This window comes from Chenopodium quinoa, unplaced genomic scaffold, assembly GCF_001683475.1.
Source record: "Chenopodium quinoa cultivar QQ74 unplaced genomic scaffold, ASM168347v1, whole genome shotgun sequence".
Lineage (NCBI taxonomy): Eukaryota > Viridiplantae > Streptophyta > Magnoliopsida > Caryophyllales > Amaranthaceae > Chenopodium > Chenopodium quinoa.
Genome location: NW_018743503.1, coordinates 3,074,183 through 3,091,817, shown reverse-complemented (window position 1 = coordinate 3,091,817; position 17,635 = coordinate 3,074,183). Strand labels below are relative to the sequence as shown.

The window sequence follows — 17,635 nt, the reverse complement described above, 5'->3', positions numbered from 1 at the left end:
CACGCCTTCTCTTCCTACCCTATTCTTTATACATATATACAAATCAGATTACAAGTAATTCTTAATGATGTTTGTCTTCTAGTTCTTTTGCTTTTCTGCTTCTAATTTCTTACTTCAAAATATTAAGGTTGACTCCTGGCGCTTCCTTAAGGCACTTTGTCTTCTAGCTCTGCATTGCCCTCTTGCCTTTTGCTTGGTTGGTGGTCTGTCTCCCTTGTTTTGCCCTGGTCTGCTGCTGTTGAATGTTGTTTACGGTGCCTCTTCTTAGTGTACACAGCCCAAGGGTGCTGAGTCATCACAACGTACTGTGAGTACGCAGAATTCAAAATTTATATTTTGAGAGTGGTTCTAGAAGAGATGTACAGAAGGCTAATTGAAGGGATCAAAAATGTTAGACAACATTTTGTTCACTACACACCTGCAAAGAGGTTTGATGTATTTAACATGATATTGCACTCTGTATGGCCCAGTAGATTAAACTTGAAACTTAGGTAACAATAATACAAAAATGATAATGGTCTTTTAAGCATTAGTTTCCTTTGATGTATAATGTGTAATCCTGATTTTGATAATGGTCTGATCTAGGGAACTCTTCTTCTATTGCTAGAACAGGTAGGTTTCTACATCAATGGGTTCTAAAAGTAAATTAAAAAATCTAAAGTGAATATAAAAGACTTTAAAGTAAACCTATTAGCTCAAGTGCTAGAGCACTGTGCGGACGCACGCATAGAAGTGTAGGTTCAATTCTACATAGGTTCTCTAAAAGTAAATATAAAACACTCTAAAGTAATTCAAATTATCTCAAAAGTAAATAAAAATGACTAAAAAGTAAATTAAATATAATATAATATGTAAACCTATTAGCTCAATTGGTAGAGCACTATGTAGATGCATAGAGGTGTAGGTTCGATTCCTACATAAGTTGTCTCTAATATTAAATACTTACCTCCGTTTTTTTTAGTTGACACATATTCCTTTTTAGGAAATTTAGTTTTAGTTGACACGTTTCTTTTTTGGGTAAGTTTATACCTTGTATTTACTAGTGTACCCACCTGTTTTATCATTCTCTCTCACCTTCACTCATCTCCTTAATATGTATGTCTAAATTAAACGCGTCAACTAAATAGAAATGAAGGAAGTATAATATAATACACTCTAGAGTCATTCAAAATACCTAAAAAGTAAATGAAAATAACTAAAAAGCATATTAAAGTAGCTTTGAGGTATACGGACAATACATTGGCTTTGGAGGCCCTGTCTCTTCATTAAACCGAAAAACTTCACAAAATTTATCATCTAATTTTAAGGTCAGATCACCAAGGTCAACTAGGGACCCAACCTCAGCTCTATTTCTACCTCCAAATAACTTAAAAAGAAATTAAAAGTAAATCATAATAACTCAAAAAGCGAATCATAATATAGCAGTACCAAAAGCAAATTAAAAAGAAAATAAAAAACGTTCTATTGTACTACCTCCGTTTTTTTTTATGTGCAACTTTGGGCCTTTTTACGATTTACGAAGCAAAAGAAAGGGTAAAGTTTAGGAAAAGTAGGTGGGTTTAATTAAAGTGGGAGGAGAGAGAAGGTGTGGCCACCCACAATTAATTTGGGTGGGAAATTATGGCAGAAAATGCTAGTGGGGTATTTTCCCCCAAAAAAAAAAACCACCGAAAATTTGAAGGATGGTTTTTTAGGGTTGAAATTTTTGTTTCCCCCCAATTTTTTAAAAAAACCTACCAAACTCAATTGTTTTCAAAAAAATTAGGGGGCTATATAAGCAGCCAACCCACCATTAAATTTCAGAATTCAGCATTTAAGGAGGGAATTTTAGCATCCTCCATTGTCAGACATTAAATACAGCCATAAATGTTTGAAGCTAGGTTACACACACCAGCAAAAACAGAGTTTGTTCCCCAAAAAATTACACCTTCCTACCTTAACAGTTACGGTTAGCTTAATTACAAACTACCTAATCTGTTAACAGCTTTACAAAAAAAGGGTTGCACTACTGTCATTACTGCACAACTAGGTTTAGCCTTCATCTTCAACCCAAAAAATCAGCAGGCCCCTCACTCTATCAACCTGTGCTGGCAAAAAAAACAGACATGGCAGAAAATGGTGATTCTGTTTTTTTTTTTTTTTAAATATCGAACACATTCTAAATGAAGAACAGATGGCAGAGTTGTGGTTCGATGAAGAAGAAGAGATACAGGATGCAGGCATTTGGGAGTACGATTCAGAAGATGAAACCATGGAAGGTAACCAAGAAGAACAACAACAGCAACAACACACAGACACTGATTTTGAACACACACAAATGTAACAGCAAGCTCATGAAGGGATTCATAGTGTATGCAGAAAGCAACTAACATTGCACCAAAGAAGGAAAATTGTTGATGCACTTTCGGTGAAAATGAACAATGGAACATTACCAAGGGGTCACATGAAGCAATTATCAACAATCACAAGAATCTTCACAGACATAAAAAGGCAGCTGGCAATAGGGGACTTGATTGATGTCAGGACTAAAAAATTTGGCAAAATAGGAAGAAAGCCATTGCAAATTTCTGATGAAACCCTCCAGTCAGTCCCATTACATATAAGGCAGACAGAAAGGAGCTATGCAGGAGCATTGAAGATCAGTCTTAGTACAGTTCACAATTTGAAGAAGAGAGGAAGGCTAAGAACACACACATGCTGCAACAAACCATTGCTGACATCAGACCATAAGGTTGTCAGACTAAGATGGATTTTGTCACATATAAATCCAGTTAGAGGGAATGAGGACCCCACATTTGTTGACATGAGGAATGTCATACACTGTGATGAGAAGTGGTTCTACTTAAACCCTGATAAAATGAGGTTTTATCTATTGCCAAGTGAGGAGGATCCTTACATGGCAGTTTAGTCAAGAAGATTCAAGCTCAAGGCAATGTTCATGGCAATTATAGGGAAGTCATTATATGGCATAAATGGAGAAATGTTACATGATGGGAAGTATGGCATCTTCCCATTCAATATCCAGCAAGTAGCACAAAAATCAAGCAAGAAAAGAGCAAGAGGGACTATGGAAACAAAGGCACTCCAGAATATAAACAAAGAAGTAATCAGAGAGATGCTGCTAACAAAGGTCATTCCAGCAATCATGTCAAAGTGGCCTGAAGGTCTGCCCAAGGATGTGGTCATCCAATGGGACAATGCTAGGCCTCACCAAGTTCAGTTTCTGGCATCAACAACAGCTAATGGCTTTAACATTCAATTTGTTTTTCAGCCAGCACAGTCACCTGATTTGAATGTCCTTGACTTAGGGCTTTTTAGGTCTATACAATCTTTGCAATATCAGTCTTTTCCTAGGGACTTAGAGGAGTTGGTTGAAAAGGTCATACAGTCTTATGACACATTCAACCCCCATGTGAACAAGTACATCTGGGTTACATTGCAAAAATGCATGATTAAGATATTCAAGGCAGAAGGTGGTAACAAGTACAAAATACCACATATGAACAAAAACTTGGCAATCTTCCAGATTTGGTAGAGGTTCAGAAAGAGGTAGTATTGGAGGCTGTGGAGTACCTAAACACTATGTTTAGGCCAGCAAATCAAGGCACTGAAGAAGTCACAAAAGATTTGGAGGTGGATGCAGATTAGGGGACTCATTACAAGAACAAGACAACACATGGATTGCCACCCATAACCACTTCTCCTAGTAAGTTTCTTTATTTGTTTTTTCAAAAAATTGTTGAAGAATCAAGTGGTTAGGTATATTTTGTTCATTACAATTATCCAAACAAGTAAGGCAGTCTGTTGTAATGTCTTTAGATTATGATGTGGTCTTTTGTAATGTTTTATGTTCATTACTCAAAGGTATTGTCTTTTGTTCCCACATTTTTAATGGAATATGAATGACAAAGATAGACAATTTATGTGGGCACTCAATCCATCAGAGGGTTATAGTGTCATTGTTGAATACTACACATATGCACAAGGGTACCTCAACAACAACAGCATTATGCATGTTGATATGTTGATGGAGCAATTCACTTGTGCATATAGAAATTCAATGGAGTCCCTTCATCATGTAGATATGGGTAAGCTAAATAGCATATCAAATTATGGAACTCAATACAAATCAGGAAACACAGGCTAATCACAGGGGACTCCTTTTAAGGGACTGACTAGGCAACAATGAACAAGCACAAGATACCGGCCTCATCATTCATCAATCAAGTCCACATAGCCAACATAGTCTATCCCAAGGAAAAACCACACAATGAACTCCACACAGCCAACATCAAACATAAGCCAAAATAGACCATGGCAATCAACAAAAACACAATCAATTACACACAGCTAACATAAAAAATAAGCCAAAACAGTTCATGCCAATCAACATCACAGTCAACTCCACACAGGCAACATCAACCATAACCCAACATACTCCATGTCATTCAACAACAACACAATGAACTCCACACAGGCAACATCAACCAGAAGCCAACATCAAACATCCAACATTATTCCAACAGAACATGCAATAGATACAACATTAATTAAAACACTCAACAAACCCTAGTATCTAGGGTGACAGAAATTTCCTCAACAAACCCTAGTATCCACCATAGATCAATAGAACAAACAATTAAACCCCCAGATTTAACATGACCAACAACCCAACAATTAAGACTCATTTTTTAAAAAAAAATTAACAATATTAGTGTTAGAAATCGTTACACTAGGGTCAGTGCTCAGCCTCCTCATCAGAGGACAGCACCACGAAGTTGGAGTCCAGCAAACCCCGCATACGCCTCAGCGCCACCAACGCCGCCTTCCTACGTGGCCTAATCTTCGGCGGAGGCCTGGAAGCTTTAGATCGGGGCTTGGGGGTGGGCGCAGCACTGACCTCCCCACATTGGGACTCCAAATCTACAGAAACGACATCAAAATCAAGCTTTTTTTGGCCATGGGACTCGCCTTCACCCTCATCCTTGTTCTTCTTCTTCGCCTTGTCAATATTTTTCAAAACTTCCCCCAAAGCCTTGAATGTGGTCGGAGAACAGCAGCTTGGCCCATCTTCATGCGTGTACAGGCGACGAGGAAAATCATCACCTCTGTTTAAATCGTTAATCAAGGACTTGATAAACATAGCCTCACTGTTGTCGTCGGTGCCAATATAGGCGTCAACTAGTGGATCTAGGTCAGCCATGGAAATTTGGGACTCTGGATTTCGTTGGAAAGGGGGAGGGAAAGGGAGATGTCATGAGGTGAAATGGAGAGGAAGGAGGCGAGGGACAGAGGAAGACGAAGGACACAAAGAAGACGAAGAACACAAAGAAGACGAAGAACCAGATCTAGGGTTCTAAAGAACTCTCTAGATTAGTTTAATAAGGTGGTTGGGAAGATGGAGAATTGTGTCGGTTGAGAGGAGTAAATGGAGGGAGTAATGAGGTTAGGGTAATTTAGGTGATTTGAGTTAAGTGGGGATTTATGGGTAATAAGGGGTAAAAGTAAAAAGATTTTAATTTTTAATTAAGGGTAACATAGTAATTTAAAGGGTTTTTGTTTACCCAAAATAGAATGAAAAAAGAAAGTTGCACATAATAGTGAACAGACTAAAATGGCAAAAGTTGCACATAAAAAAAACGGAGGTAGTATATGTATAATGAAATTATTAAAAGTGATGAATGAGTATAGAAACCGAGTCATCTACTTTTATATCTTCTAAAAATGAATAGTAATCAATTAAGAGAAAAGTATATGAGTTGAAGTTAAAGTAAAGGTTTTCAAATTTAAAGTAAATAAATCAGTGTAAAAAGTTGATTTTATATTTTGGTAGAAAAGTGATTATAGCTATAGTTTTAACTAATAAATAACCTACATGGGAATCGAACTCACTTCTTTTGCGCATTTGCACAATGCTCTGCCAATTGAGCTAGTAGGCTAGTATAAATATTCAAAGTATAGAAAAAGTAAATAAAAATGTCACAAAAGTTAATTAAAATGTTGCAAAAGTAAAAAAATTATAACAAAAGAATATTGTCTGTCTCATCAAACTTGAACATGGCTTTGCATCTGATCGCATCAGCTCACCATCAGACCAACCAAGTGCTCGTCTCAATGCCAATCGATCAATTGTTTCAATCCCAATTCGTCAATTGAGCAATTCACCTCAAAAATTTGTCTTTAGAGGTACCTGATCATACATTATACATTCCCCAATAAAAAAATGTCTAGATAAAAGAAACAATCAAACATCATACTCATTTAATCACCAACCAATAACTGAGGTCATCTACATAAATTTCCTACTAAAATCTATGTTTTGTAACCTAACATTGCCTTAATATATAATACGACCTCATCGAAATTAACAGAAGTAATTGTCACTCTACCATATTACCAAATTTCAGTTTTCACTGGGGAATTTCATCGAACACCTTTCGTGCATCCTATAAAACCTTACCTTTTAATAAAAACAGATTAGTACAGATTACAACCATGTAGTTAACAACTTCATTACCCATGCTAGATTCATATTCTTTATCCTAAATTTAAAATTGATCATCCACAACTCAAATAAACAGTAAATCAAAGTTCCATTGTTAGCTATATACTTGTACAATTATAAGAATTATACCATATTCTCAATCAAACAATATGTCCACTTTACTAACCTATTCAACTCTCTAACCTACACAGCAACAGTTAGTGACACAACACACACCCCCTGACCACAAATAGCCACACCACTAACACAACGCCCAAGATGCCGCAATAACCTTACTGCTACTACCAATAAGCAACCCCACACAGCAACTCTCCACGCAACCATTAACACCACACAACCAAATACCAAACTTAATTATTACCATCAACTCATCAAAAGTATATAATAAAAGCTCAAAAGTAAATTACATAACCTCAAAAGTGTTCGGATTTAGTTATCACATAACATCAACATACAACTCTGAAATTAACAAAAAGTAATTAAAACCCATACGTATTTCAATTTTACCATAACTATTTCGTGAAATTGAATATAAAAACAACTAATTAAAACTCTAGATTGAAACCCTAATAAATTGTAAGAAGATCATCATATATTACCTTAAAAAATAAACAATAATTAGTTATATTACATTAGATCGTAAGGATCATAAATTAAAACTTTAACACAATACCCTAATTCAATCAATTTAATAGGAAAACCACAATCGAACATATTAAAATATAAATAAATAAATAAAAAAAGATTCAGAATTATTATTTTCAATCGGGAATCCAATTAAGAAAATCCTCAATTCGAATATATTAAATTCAGTAAACTCAATTGAGATCTCAAGAAATTCAATAATCAAAGTTGAAAAAAAATTATTGACTTACCTCAGTTGTAAATCGCTGGAAAAAAATTTGCCACAAAGTAGGGTAAAACTTGGAGTACTGTGGAGAGATTAGGAAGAAGAAACCCTTTGAATGAATAATGGATGAAGGAGGAAAAATAAGAGAAAATCACATGAAAATTCAGTCGTAATAGAGGAAGAACAAGAGAGAGAAAATGTCAGAAGGAGAGAGAAAGTTAAACTAAGAGAGAGAAGGAGAAATGAGAGCATCTTTAAGGGTGAACATTTTAATAGTTCACAATGAGTGAACAAATAAGGTGGTGGCTTAATGTCAAACTCTTTAATTGTTCATGTTGAGTGGTCATGGGTTCGATTGCAGGAGCAAGCACTTGCATGAATTAATTCGATGTGGGCCCCACCAATATTTTGGACTGATATTCATGCAAAACGACGTCGTTTTGCTGCCACTTGGCCCAGCCGCTACTTGACACGTGTGTACTGTTTTAAATATATCCGTTGTAATTTTACAACGGATATATTTTACAAAATACAAATCAAAAAAAAAAAATTACCAACGACTTTATTTTTTTCCCCTCTATAAATAGACACCCATATTGATATACTTTTTTCAACTTTGAAAATTCATTTTTTTCTACTATATTTTTCTCTTCAAAAATCCCCTCTATAATTACCAATATTATTATTATTTATACCAATATTAATATTATTATTGTTATTATTATTTTTAATTATTATCATTAATATTATTATTATCGTTACTATTATTTTTATTATTATCGTTATTATTATTATTATTATTATTATTATTATTATTATCGTTATTATTATTATTATTATCGTTATTATTATTATTATTATTATTATTATTATTATTATTATTATCGTTATTATTATTATTATTATTATCGTTATTATTATTTTTATTATTATTGTTATTATTATTATTATTATATTAAATTTTTATTTTTTCCAAATATAAATTATAATTATGGATGCTAATACCAACCCCAAAACAAATAGAAAGAAGAAAAAAAATTTGGGTCAAAATATGATCCCGAATCAAGCCAATTTTCCTCCAATTCACCCAAAATTTTCACAAACACCCACAAATATTCCCCATAATTTTTCTGGAGTTTATCCTCAAATACCCCAGTCAAGTTTCCCAAATAATCCACCAAATTTCCCTCAAAATTTTAATTTTTCTCAAAGCAGTTCAAATTTCCCACATCCATCCATGATACCAATGGGTTACGGTGAATATGGTGCTGCATCTGGTTATTTTTCGTCACAACAACCGAATCCCAATATTTGGGAATCGAGCAATGTCTTATCTGAAGAAGATGAGGCAAATGAAGAATGCGAGGATGATGGTGAGGGAAATGAAACTCCTTCTCCCCATCAAAACTTCACTCAAATGTTACAGCAACCACTCCAATCAACTCCGGAATTTCGTGTTAGTGGTTCAAACAATAGAGGTTGGTCGCGATCAGAAACTGCGGCTCTTATATCCGGCTACATGAACACCAGCACCGACATAATTACCGGCACAAATCAAAAGAAGGGTGTATTTTGGAAGAGAGTCTTGGACGCATACGATGCTGCCAGGGAATCGAATGCAGATGAAATATCCCTACGAACTATTAGTAGTTTGAAGGGAAGGTGGATGCGAATCTCTGAAGCCGTGTTAAAGTGGTGCGGAAGCTATGATAAGGCCCGGAAGCGAAAGGGAAGTGGCTATAACGAAGATGATGTTATCCAAGAGGCCCACAAAATCCATGAGAACTCATTCGGACGATTCACCTTCTACGAGGAATGGATCCAATTAAGGAAGTGGGACAAATTCCGGTCTTTCTTGGACCAACAAACATTCAAGCCTTCGGTGGGACGTCCACATTCAACTCCACTGACAGATGAGTCTGTAGGGAGCGGAAGTAGTGGGAAGAGGACACGGGATGAGGGTGACAATTCCTCACCTACCACACCAACCAGCGTGGGTGTCGGTGATGAGAGAGTAGCTCGTGCTGAAGGTATTAAAAAGGCTAAGTCGAGATTGAAGGGTAAAGATCCATCAAGTCAAGCATTTAAGGAATTAGAAACATTCAACAGCCGATTGCAGCTACTTGGGGATTCGATGAATGTGTCAAACGAAGCAGAAATGAAGAGACTTGAAATACAAGAGCGCGAGGAGGCAAGGAAACAACGGAAAATTGAGCTAGAGAAATATAGGATCAACTGGGAGCAACTATCTCGTCTAGAACAGAAAGTAAACCGAGAACAGTGGGAAGACGAAATGATAGTAATACTTCGGAACAATATTCAACGTTTCAATAATGATGCTTAGTGTCCTTTATTTTTATTGTAGTTAAGTGTGTTCAATTCCTTTGTTGTTCTTCATTTTCAGTAGTGATAAGTTTTCAATTCCAGTTCAACCTCTTGTACTCATTTCTTTATGTTTGTACTTTATCAATTAATCAGTAAAATGGATCTTTTCCACTTTCCCATTTTCATAGCCCATGTGATCTTATTCTGTTTATTCAATTATATCAATTTGTCTCTTTATATATAATTGTGTCAGTATCTTAATTTCCCCTTTGTTAGCCCATGTGAAACCCTTCTTCTCCATTCAATTTCTGTGTGGTTCTAATCCAGTGTTGGTCATAGCCCATGTGAAACCCTTCTTCTCCATTCAATTTCTGTGTGGTTGTAATTCATTGTTTGTCATAGCCCATGTGATCTTTGTCTCTTTATATTCAGTTATTTCTGAAGAAGAATTACAAATAGTTCACTATAAATAAACACCATTCTTTCATTTTATTTACACACAAACACATAAATCGTTTGCAGTTACTATTAGCAAACCTCACTCTATCTTACATTTCTTACGTACAAAATGAATTCAAACAGTTTAAACGAAAGCTCAACCGATTCCTCTTCATCTTCATCTAACTCGGATGATGAGGGAAGGGAGCTTAGAGTTCAACAACGTAATGAAGTGTGTCTTATGATACAACACGTAATGCATGAGTACATTCCACCAATTATTCAAGCTGCCACTCAGCAACGCCGACGCAAATCTACTGAGCCCCGAAAGGATAGGGGACGCGAAGAAGGTCATGCACGGTTATACAATGACTATTTCGCGGAAGTCCCAGTTTATCCAAGTTCCTTGTTCCGGCGCCGGTTTCGAATGCGTAAACATGTGTTTGAGCGCCTTCTCAACGCAGTGACCCAACATGACCCCTGGTTTCAACAAAGGCGAGATGCGGCAGGTCGTCTTGGTTTGTCTCCACTTCAAAAGTGCACTGCGGCCGTTAGACAACTAGCTTACGGGTGTGCTTCAGACGCTTGTGATGAGTATGTCCGTATAAGTGAGGCAACTTCACGATTGGCACTCCAAAAGTTTACAGAAGGTGTCATCAACCTGTTCGGTGATCAGTACCTACGCCGTCCAAACATCGCAGATATGGAAATATTGCTACGTATTGGGGAAGAACGTGGATTTCCTGGCATGATAGGCAACATTGATTGTATGCACTGGGAGTGGAAGAACTGTCCACACGCATGGAAGGGGCAGTATCAAGGAAGAGAAGGAGTTGCAACTCTCGTACTGAAGGCAGTTGCGGACAGAGATCTATGGATATGGCATTCGTTCTTTGGGATGCCAGGTAGCTGCAACGATATTAATGTGCTTCATCGATCCCCTGTGTTCGAAGACGTCTTAGAGGGTCGAACACCTCCTGTGAACTTCGTAGTCAATGGTCATCATTATACGAATGGGTATTATCTTACTGATGGAATCTACCCTAGATGGGCTTCTTTTGTGAAATCCATTACGAGTCCACAAACTCGTCAGGATCGTTTATTCGCAAAACACCAGGAAGCTGCAAGGAAAGACGTTGAACGCGCATTTGGGGTCCTTCAAGCTCGTTTTGCCATTATTAAAAAGCCGTCTTTGGCGTGGGATACCGACATACTCCACAATATCATGCTCGCCTGCATCATAATACATAATATGATCGTTGAAGATGAACGAGAGACGTATCAAAATAACGTTAATACCAATGAGTTTATGAATGCTGGAGGCAACGCTAATGAGGACACTACCGAGTACCGTACTGATCGTATTGTGGATATCGGCTTATACTTGTCTCGTAGAACAGAGATTGAGGATCAACAGACTCATTTGCAGCTAAAAAACGACTTGGTCGAACATATATGGAATAAATTTGGTAACAACGAAAACTTAGGCAACTAGGTTTACAACAAATGGTTATCCCTAAGGACATCTTACAAAACGATGTGTAGTTGTTTTTTTTTTAAAATAAAATGTACTAGATTATAGTTGTAGAACTGTAATCATGATTTGTACCTCTTTTTTTTTGTTAATTAAAATTAGCTGCGTTGTTGTTTAAAAAATATTAATCACAAGAATTAGTTTTTTAAAAAGCTGATAAAAAAATGCGATAATTTCTTAATTAGTAATCACGATTAAAATATTAAATACGTCAATTAATTACATTGACATCGGGTTAATAAATTATAATTATGAAACAAAAAAAATTATATTTACAAAAATAAAATAAGGTGGGGTAGGGAGTATTGATGATGAACCATTGTTTAGTGTTCATTGTTAAGAGTGAATATTGTAAATGGTTTGTTGGGTTGATGTGGATGAGAGAGAAATGGTGATAGTGACCCATGAACCATTTTTTTGTGTTCACCAATAATGATGCTCTGAGGAATATGATCAGAGTTCGAAAGTCATTAAAAGAATCAAAATTACGAAATCACCCTTAATGAATTGAAAAAAGCGGCTGAAATATGAGCCATCCGATTGACTTGATCGACGGTTCATATTAGTTCTCAGTTCTTATTATACATGGTGGTTCTCATAAGATCTCAATATATATATATATATATATATATATATTGGGAATGGATCATGTGAAAATTAATCTTAAGGTGAAAACTGAAAACGATTTATCCTATCCGTAAATTATTATCTAGTTGATGACATCCCATCTAACGTTTATATACTAATTTTCTCTATCCTCCCACAAATACATATTGTTGTTTTCTCTCTCCTCAAACCCCTAAAAATCTCTATTATTAGAGCACATTGAAAGACTTTTTCAGCGATTTTCAGTCATTATTCTCGCAATTTGGTAAATTAAGGTATGTTTGTTCAAGCAATTTAATTTCAGAGGTTTTGTTAATTTATTTTTTCGAAATTTTAAGGAATTTGTTGCGACATTGCATCAATTATGTTTGACTTTTGTTTTATGTTCGAAATTGCATCAACATTTTATTTTCAAGTTATTTTAGGGCTCGATTTCTGCGATTATTTTAGTGATTTTTTTTCCAATTTATGGTTCGAATTTTCAACTGCAATTTTGTTCGATGTTTTCCGAATTTCCAATATTTTTGTACTCCAATGTTATTTGATTTGTACTGCAATTTAGTCCAATTTTTTACTGTAATTGTCCGAGGAATTTTTGATATTTTCACTTAGTAAGTTTACCTCTGAAAAATATAATGGAATGTTTGGTTTGGATAGTTCATTGTTAGAGTTCATATGAGATTGCAAATAATATTGAAGCATTTATTGTCAGTTGCACAAATTTGGTTTGAGTAACTTAATTTAGCTATGTTATTGGTTTTTTTTTTTTATCATCTAATTAGGTTCTGAATCTAAGGTATCATGCTATATGCTTGCAGAATATGGATACTTCAAATCCTGCAGCTTTCGTCAATGGAGAATCGATTCGCTTGTATGTTAGGCGGAAGGTTCGGGTAGTTGTACATGTGATACAATCTGATGGCGGATCTTTGATTGGGAAATCAACTGATGATCATCAGCTCGTCATAAAGGGTTCGCCACCAACTCAACCACTTACCAAATATGTTGAGGCTATTGGTATTGTTGAGAGCAATCAATTGGTTTGTGTAGAAATAATGACCAACTTTGGCGATAATTTTGGTAAGTATAGTGAGTTCCTCTCTTTATTTTGTTAATGTGTTTGGCTGTTTATTGTGACAATTATAGGTTTAAATTGCTTAACTTGATTTGCTAGAAATGAAATATCTTTCTTTATTGTGCTGTATGGGATTATTTGTAGGTGCAGCGATTCACATACCCTGTCCCCAGAGACACAACTCTGTTAAGTTGGAAGTTTAGTTGTGTCCTTGTGTGTGTTGCTTGGTGGCGTGCTCTTTTCTGAAGTCGGTCATTATGGCTTGAATCATGCGTTGTGTTCTTGTTATATTCCTGTATCATATCCCATCTCCTACTGGCTGCTTTGCCTGAGGGGAGGTTTGGGGTTGTGAGTCTGTGATGTACTGATGTGCTCTTGTAGTGTCTAGGTTTGATTCGCTGAAGCATCTTACGTTGTTAGGTATTGAGTATTGACAAACTACCTACAACCAAAGGGGAAGTATAATGGTTTGTAGAGTGGTGACTGTGTACATATGTAAAATCTAATCAGAGACCACAATATAAATGTTGTACCCCATGCACTGTATTGACGGGTTTTTGATCGCTATGTAGTGGTTTAATATGGTGATAATTGTAATTAAATCATCATATATAGGGTTTTTTTTGGCTCGTGTAAAGTGTATCCGAGTATTAGCTCTACTAGACATTGTGTCGTGTTGTGCTGAAGACCTTATTTTGTTGTTGTTGCTGGCCTTGCTGTTGATTCTATACATGCTGATGTGTTGAATGTTAATTGACAAATTCTAAACAAAAGCTCAATAACATATGGAATTCTACTATATGGTAGTTGTTTAGGGTAAAAATTACCCTAGACACGTGGTCCAATGCCCTTGCGACACGTGGCAGCCAGCCATAGGTCAACAGGGCGCCAATCCCCTGTTGACACGTGTCCTTTGAACCCTAGATGGAGTACTGGTCTCCCCACTATAAATAGTGGGTCAGACCTCATTTATTGGGCATCCAAAAATACAAACACAAATCCCGAGCAATATTAATTGAGAATCCTCCTGTATTAACGAGGAGTATGTACCATTTCCGCACTTATTACCTCCTGCACGTTATTGACTTGATCGTCGGAGGCGGAGCTCCCACTAACCGGAGTCTTCGTGGTTTTGCAGGTACAGGCGTTGGTTGCACATACTAGGAATTGTAACTCTCCCGCAGGACACATCAAAAACCCCCGAAACATTTGGCGCCGTCTATGGGGAGAGTACTTCCTAGATGGCTTCTGAAACTGTACCAATAAATGAAGGCAAACGGCCTACGGTCGAGCCTGAGGTACATACGGACCAAGACAGTGGTGATGATTATGAAATCGACACCTATGTGGCCCTAAACGGGTCCTTCAGAACAAAACACATTCGCTCCAAAGAAATAAAGGAGCGGGGTGGAAGTCAGGCTGCTCCAATCAGCCCAACCGTCAGGCCGACTGGGACAACCCAGGCGGCAGAAGGTGCTGCTCCCGTCACGAGAGACGAACTCATGAAATTCATGACAAGTTTCAAGGGCGAGATCAAGAGCCTCCTAAACAAGTCCACTGGCCCTCATAAGGGTCAGCCGGCTAAGAAGTTCCCGTCCTCCAGGAAGAAGGCGCTGAAAGATCGTGTGCCTACCCCTCACCCGAAACCAAAGGTGGCAGATGGGTCCACGATCGACTTCTCAAAGCTTCGTTTCCCTGAGACAGGGCAAAGGAAGCCCATCCGGCAAGTACAGCCGGATGGGTCAAAGAAGACTTACTCTGATGCCCGGATGCTCATCCAGGAAAAGTGAAGTCTGCAGCTATCCGCGTCGGCTTCAACGTCGACCTACCCAGACAGCTTCCGAAATGCTTCCATAAAGTATTCGGAATCAAACAAAGGGAGTCAGTCGTGCGGTTCGTCCGCGCGTTCTGGTCCCAAAATTATCCAGCCGGTACAGTACGGGTCACCGTACATGCCGTATCGATCTCCATACATGCAGCCGACGCTCTTCGGGGGTCATGCGGCACAACCGGTCCAGCCTATGGACTGGCAGCTCCGGCTGCTTAACCTTAGGGAACAGCCAACGGCATTCTCTAGGGAAATTACCGAAGCGGCGCAACCGACTAAGGTGAAAAACGTGTTGGTCAGTGCCTATGACGGTACCACCAACCTAGAAGATCACCTAATGGCCTATACCAACCTCATGTACTTATAGGGGTTGGATGATGCCGCCTGGTGTCGGTGCTTCCCGGCTACATTGAAGGGCATAGCCCAACGATGGTTTGGCAACATGCCAGCCGGATGCGTCAACAACTTCAAAACTTTGGCGTACTTGTTTACGTCGAACTTCTCAATGAACATCCCTGCCAAGAAAACGAGCCTCGATCTTAGGGCCATATAGCAGGGAGAGAAGGAAGGACTTAGGTCCTACGTCAGGTGGTTCAATCTGATGAGAATTCAGATTCAAGGGCTGTCTAACGATGTTGCCTACACAGATTTCTTCAAAGGTCTGAAGGACGAGTCGACCTTCAAGTTCGACTTGGTTAGAAAGAGGGTTGCCACCCTCCAAGAGGCATTAATGGAAGCTGAAGCCTATATACAGGTGATGGAGCTTTGTGCCGTGAGGCACCCGTTGGACCCCAAAAAGTCCGAACGGAGAGAGAGCCGACCATCCCAGCTGGCAAAGAAAGAAGAAAAGAAAAGAAAAGAAGTCAAGGCGGCAGACCGATCTAGTCAGCCGGCCCAGAAGAGCAGAAGAAAATCAGAACCGTACGTCCCAAAGTACGAGTTCACCAAGGACTGCTCTTCCATCCTCCTGGATATCAAAGACCGGTTGCCTCTTGAAAAATCGGCAGCAATGAAAAGTCCCGTCAGCAACAGAGACAAGAGCAAATACTGCCAATTCCATGAGGATGTTGGCCATGACACCAACGATTACTATAGCCTCAGGCGGCTGTTGGACCATCTGGCTGAAAAGGGGGCTCTGAAGTCCTACTTACCCAAGTCCAAGGGTACCCCCAAGACAAACAAGGGAAACCTGTCCAAACCAACGGCTACTAACTCTAAAACAGACGAAGAAACAGTCTTCACTATAGCAGGCGATTTTGCGGGTGGAGGTCCCACCATCCGCGGTACCAAGGACAATATCAGGAAGCTGGTCAACTCAGTTGATGAGGGTCAGGCGTCAAAGGACCGAGGCAAAGGTCAGACGACCTCACGATGACCCCATCATCATCGAATGTAAGGTTGCCAACCAACGAGTTGGCCGGATCTTAATTGATACCGGGAGCTCATCTGACCTGATAAGCTATCAGTGCTTGACAAAGCTCAAGTATAAGCCCAGCAACATGCATGAGGCTCCTCACCCCTTAGTCGGTTTTGGGGGAGGGGTGGTGCATCCGGTGGGAAGGATTGACCTACCCATCCAGCTGGGAGAGAAGGGGCAAGGGCGGCACATGGTCGTCAAATTCCTTGTTGTTGAGGAGTTGACCGCTTACAATATGATTTTTGGTCGCCCCACCCTCAACGAGTCTAAGGCTGTCATTATCCCGTCTCTCATGCTGATCAAGTTTCAGAAGGATGATGGGGCAGTCGGTGCCCTGAATGGGGACCAAAAGACGGCTAGAGAGTGTTACCTCTCAGACGTCAAACCAACTATGGCTTCAGCTGATCATGGCGAAGAACCCATAGAACTGGATAACTGCAATCACGCAGTGCCGACTCCAAGGGCAGCCAGTAAAAAGAGAAAGGCGGACCAACTGGCACCCGTCAAAAAAGAAAAACAATAGCAATCACTGACCAGTGAACGGTCGGATGATCTCTGACCCCAGCCGGCTAGTGAGAGCATTGATGCCGTCCTAGACGACAGCCGGCCCAACAGAACCGTTAAGGTTGGGACGGTCGCTTGTGAGAAATTGGGGCCAGGCGTCAGCCCGGATCTTGCTGTCCACAAACTCGCCGTTGATCCCAAAAAGAAGCCGGTTAGGCAAAAGAAGAGGAATCATGGAGAGGAAAGATCTCAGGCGGCAGCCGCCGAGGTCAAAAAATTGCTAGATGCTGGGTTCATCCGGCAATGCTACTACCCGGATTGGGTAGCAAACATTGTCCTTGTTAAAAAGCCGAATGACACATGGCGGATGTGTATAGACTACACAGATCTGAACCGGGCATGTCCGAAGGATAGCTATCCACTGCCAAAGATCAACATCCTAGTCGATTCTACAGTCGGTCATGCTCTGATGAGTTTCATGGACGCCTACTCAGGTTTCCATCAAATACCCCTGTGATAAAAAGATTAAGGGAAGACGGCATTCGTCACTGAT

General features: G+C 38.9%; 2 protein-coding genes and 1 long non-coding RNA gene across 3 annotated transcripts; 2 read left to right on the top strand and 1 right to left on the bottom strand.

The window, feature by feature from the left end:
• Positions 1-1,749: 1,749 nt before the first annotated feature.
• On the bottom strand, positions 1,750-7,646 carry LOC110739535. Its single transcript, XR_002514846.1, has 3 exons — positions 7,381-7,646; positions 6,088-6,190; positions 1,750-2,082 (listed from the first exon to the last, which is right to left on the bottom strand). It is a non-coding gene; the product is annotated as an uncharacterized LOC110739535 (long non-coding RNA).
• Positions 7,647-8,601: 955 nt separating this feature from the next.
• LOC110739482 (glutathione S-transferase T3-like) lies at positions 8,602-9,699 on the top strand. The gene has a single exon (XM_021919926.1). The coding sequence runs from the start codon at positions 8,602-8,604 to the stop codon at positions 9,697-9,699; it is 1,098 nt and encodes a 365-aa protein (XP_021775618.1).
• Positions 9,700-10,248: 549 nt separating this feature from the next.
• LOC110739481 (putative nuclease HARBI1) lies at positions 10,249-11,613 on the top strand. The gene has a single exon (XM_021919925.1). The coding sequence runs from the start codon at positions 10,249-10,251 to the stop codon at positions 11,611-11,613; it is 1,365 nt and encodes a 454-aa protein (XP_021775617.1).
• The last annotated feature ends 6,022 nt before the right edge of the window (positions 11,614-17,635 follow it).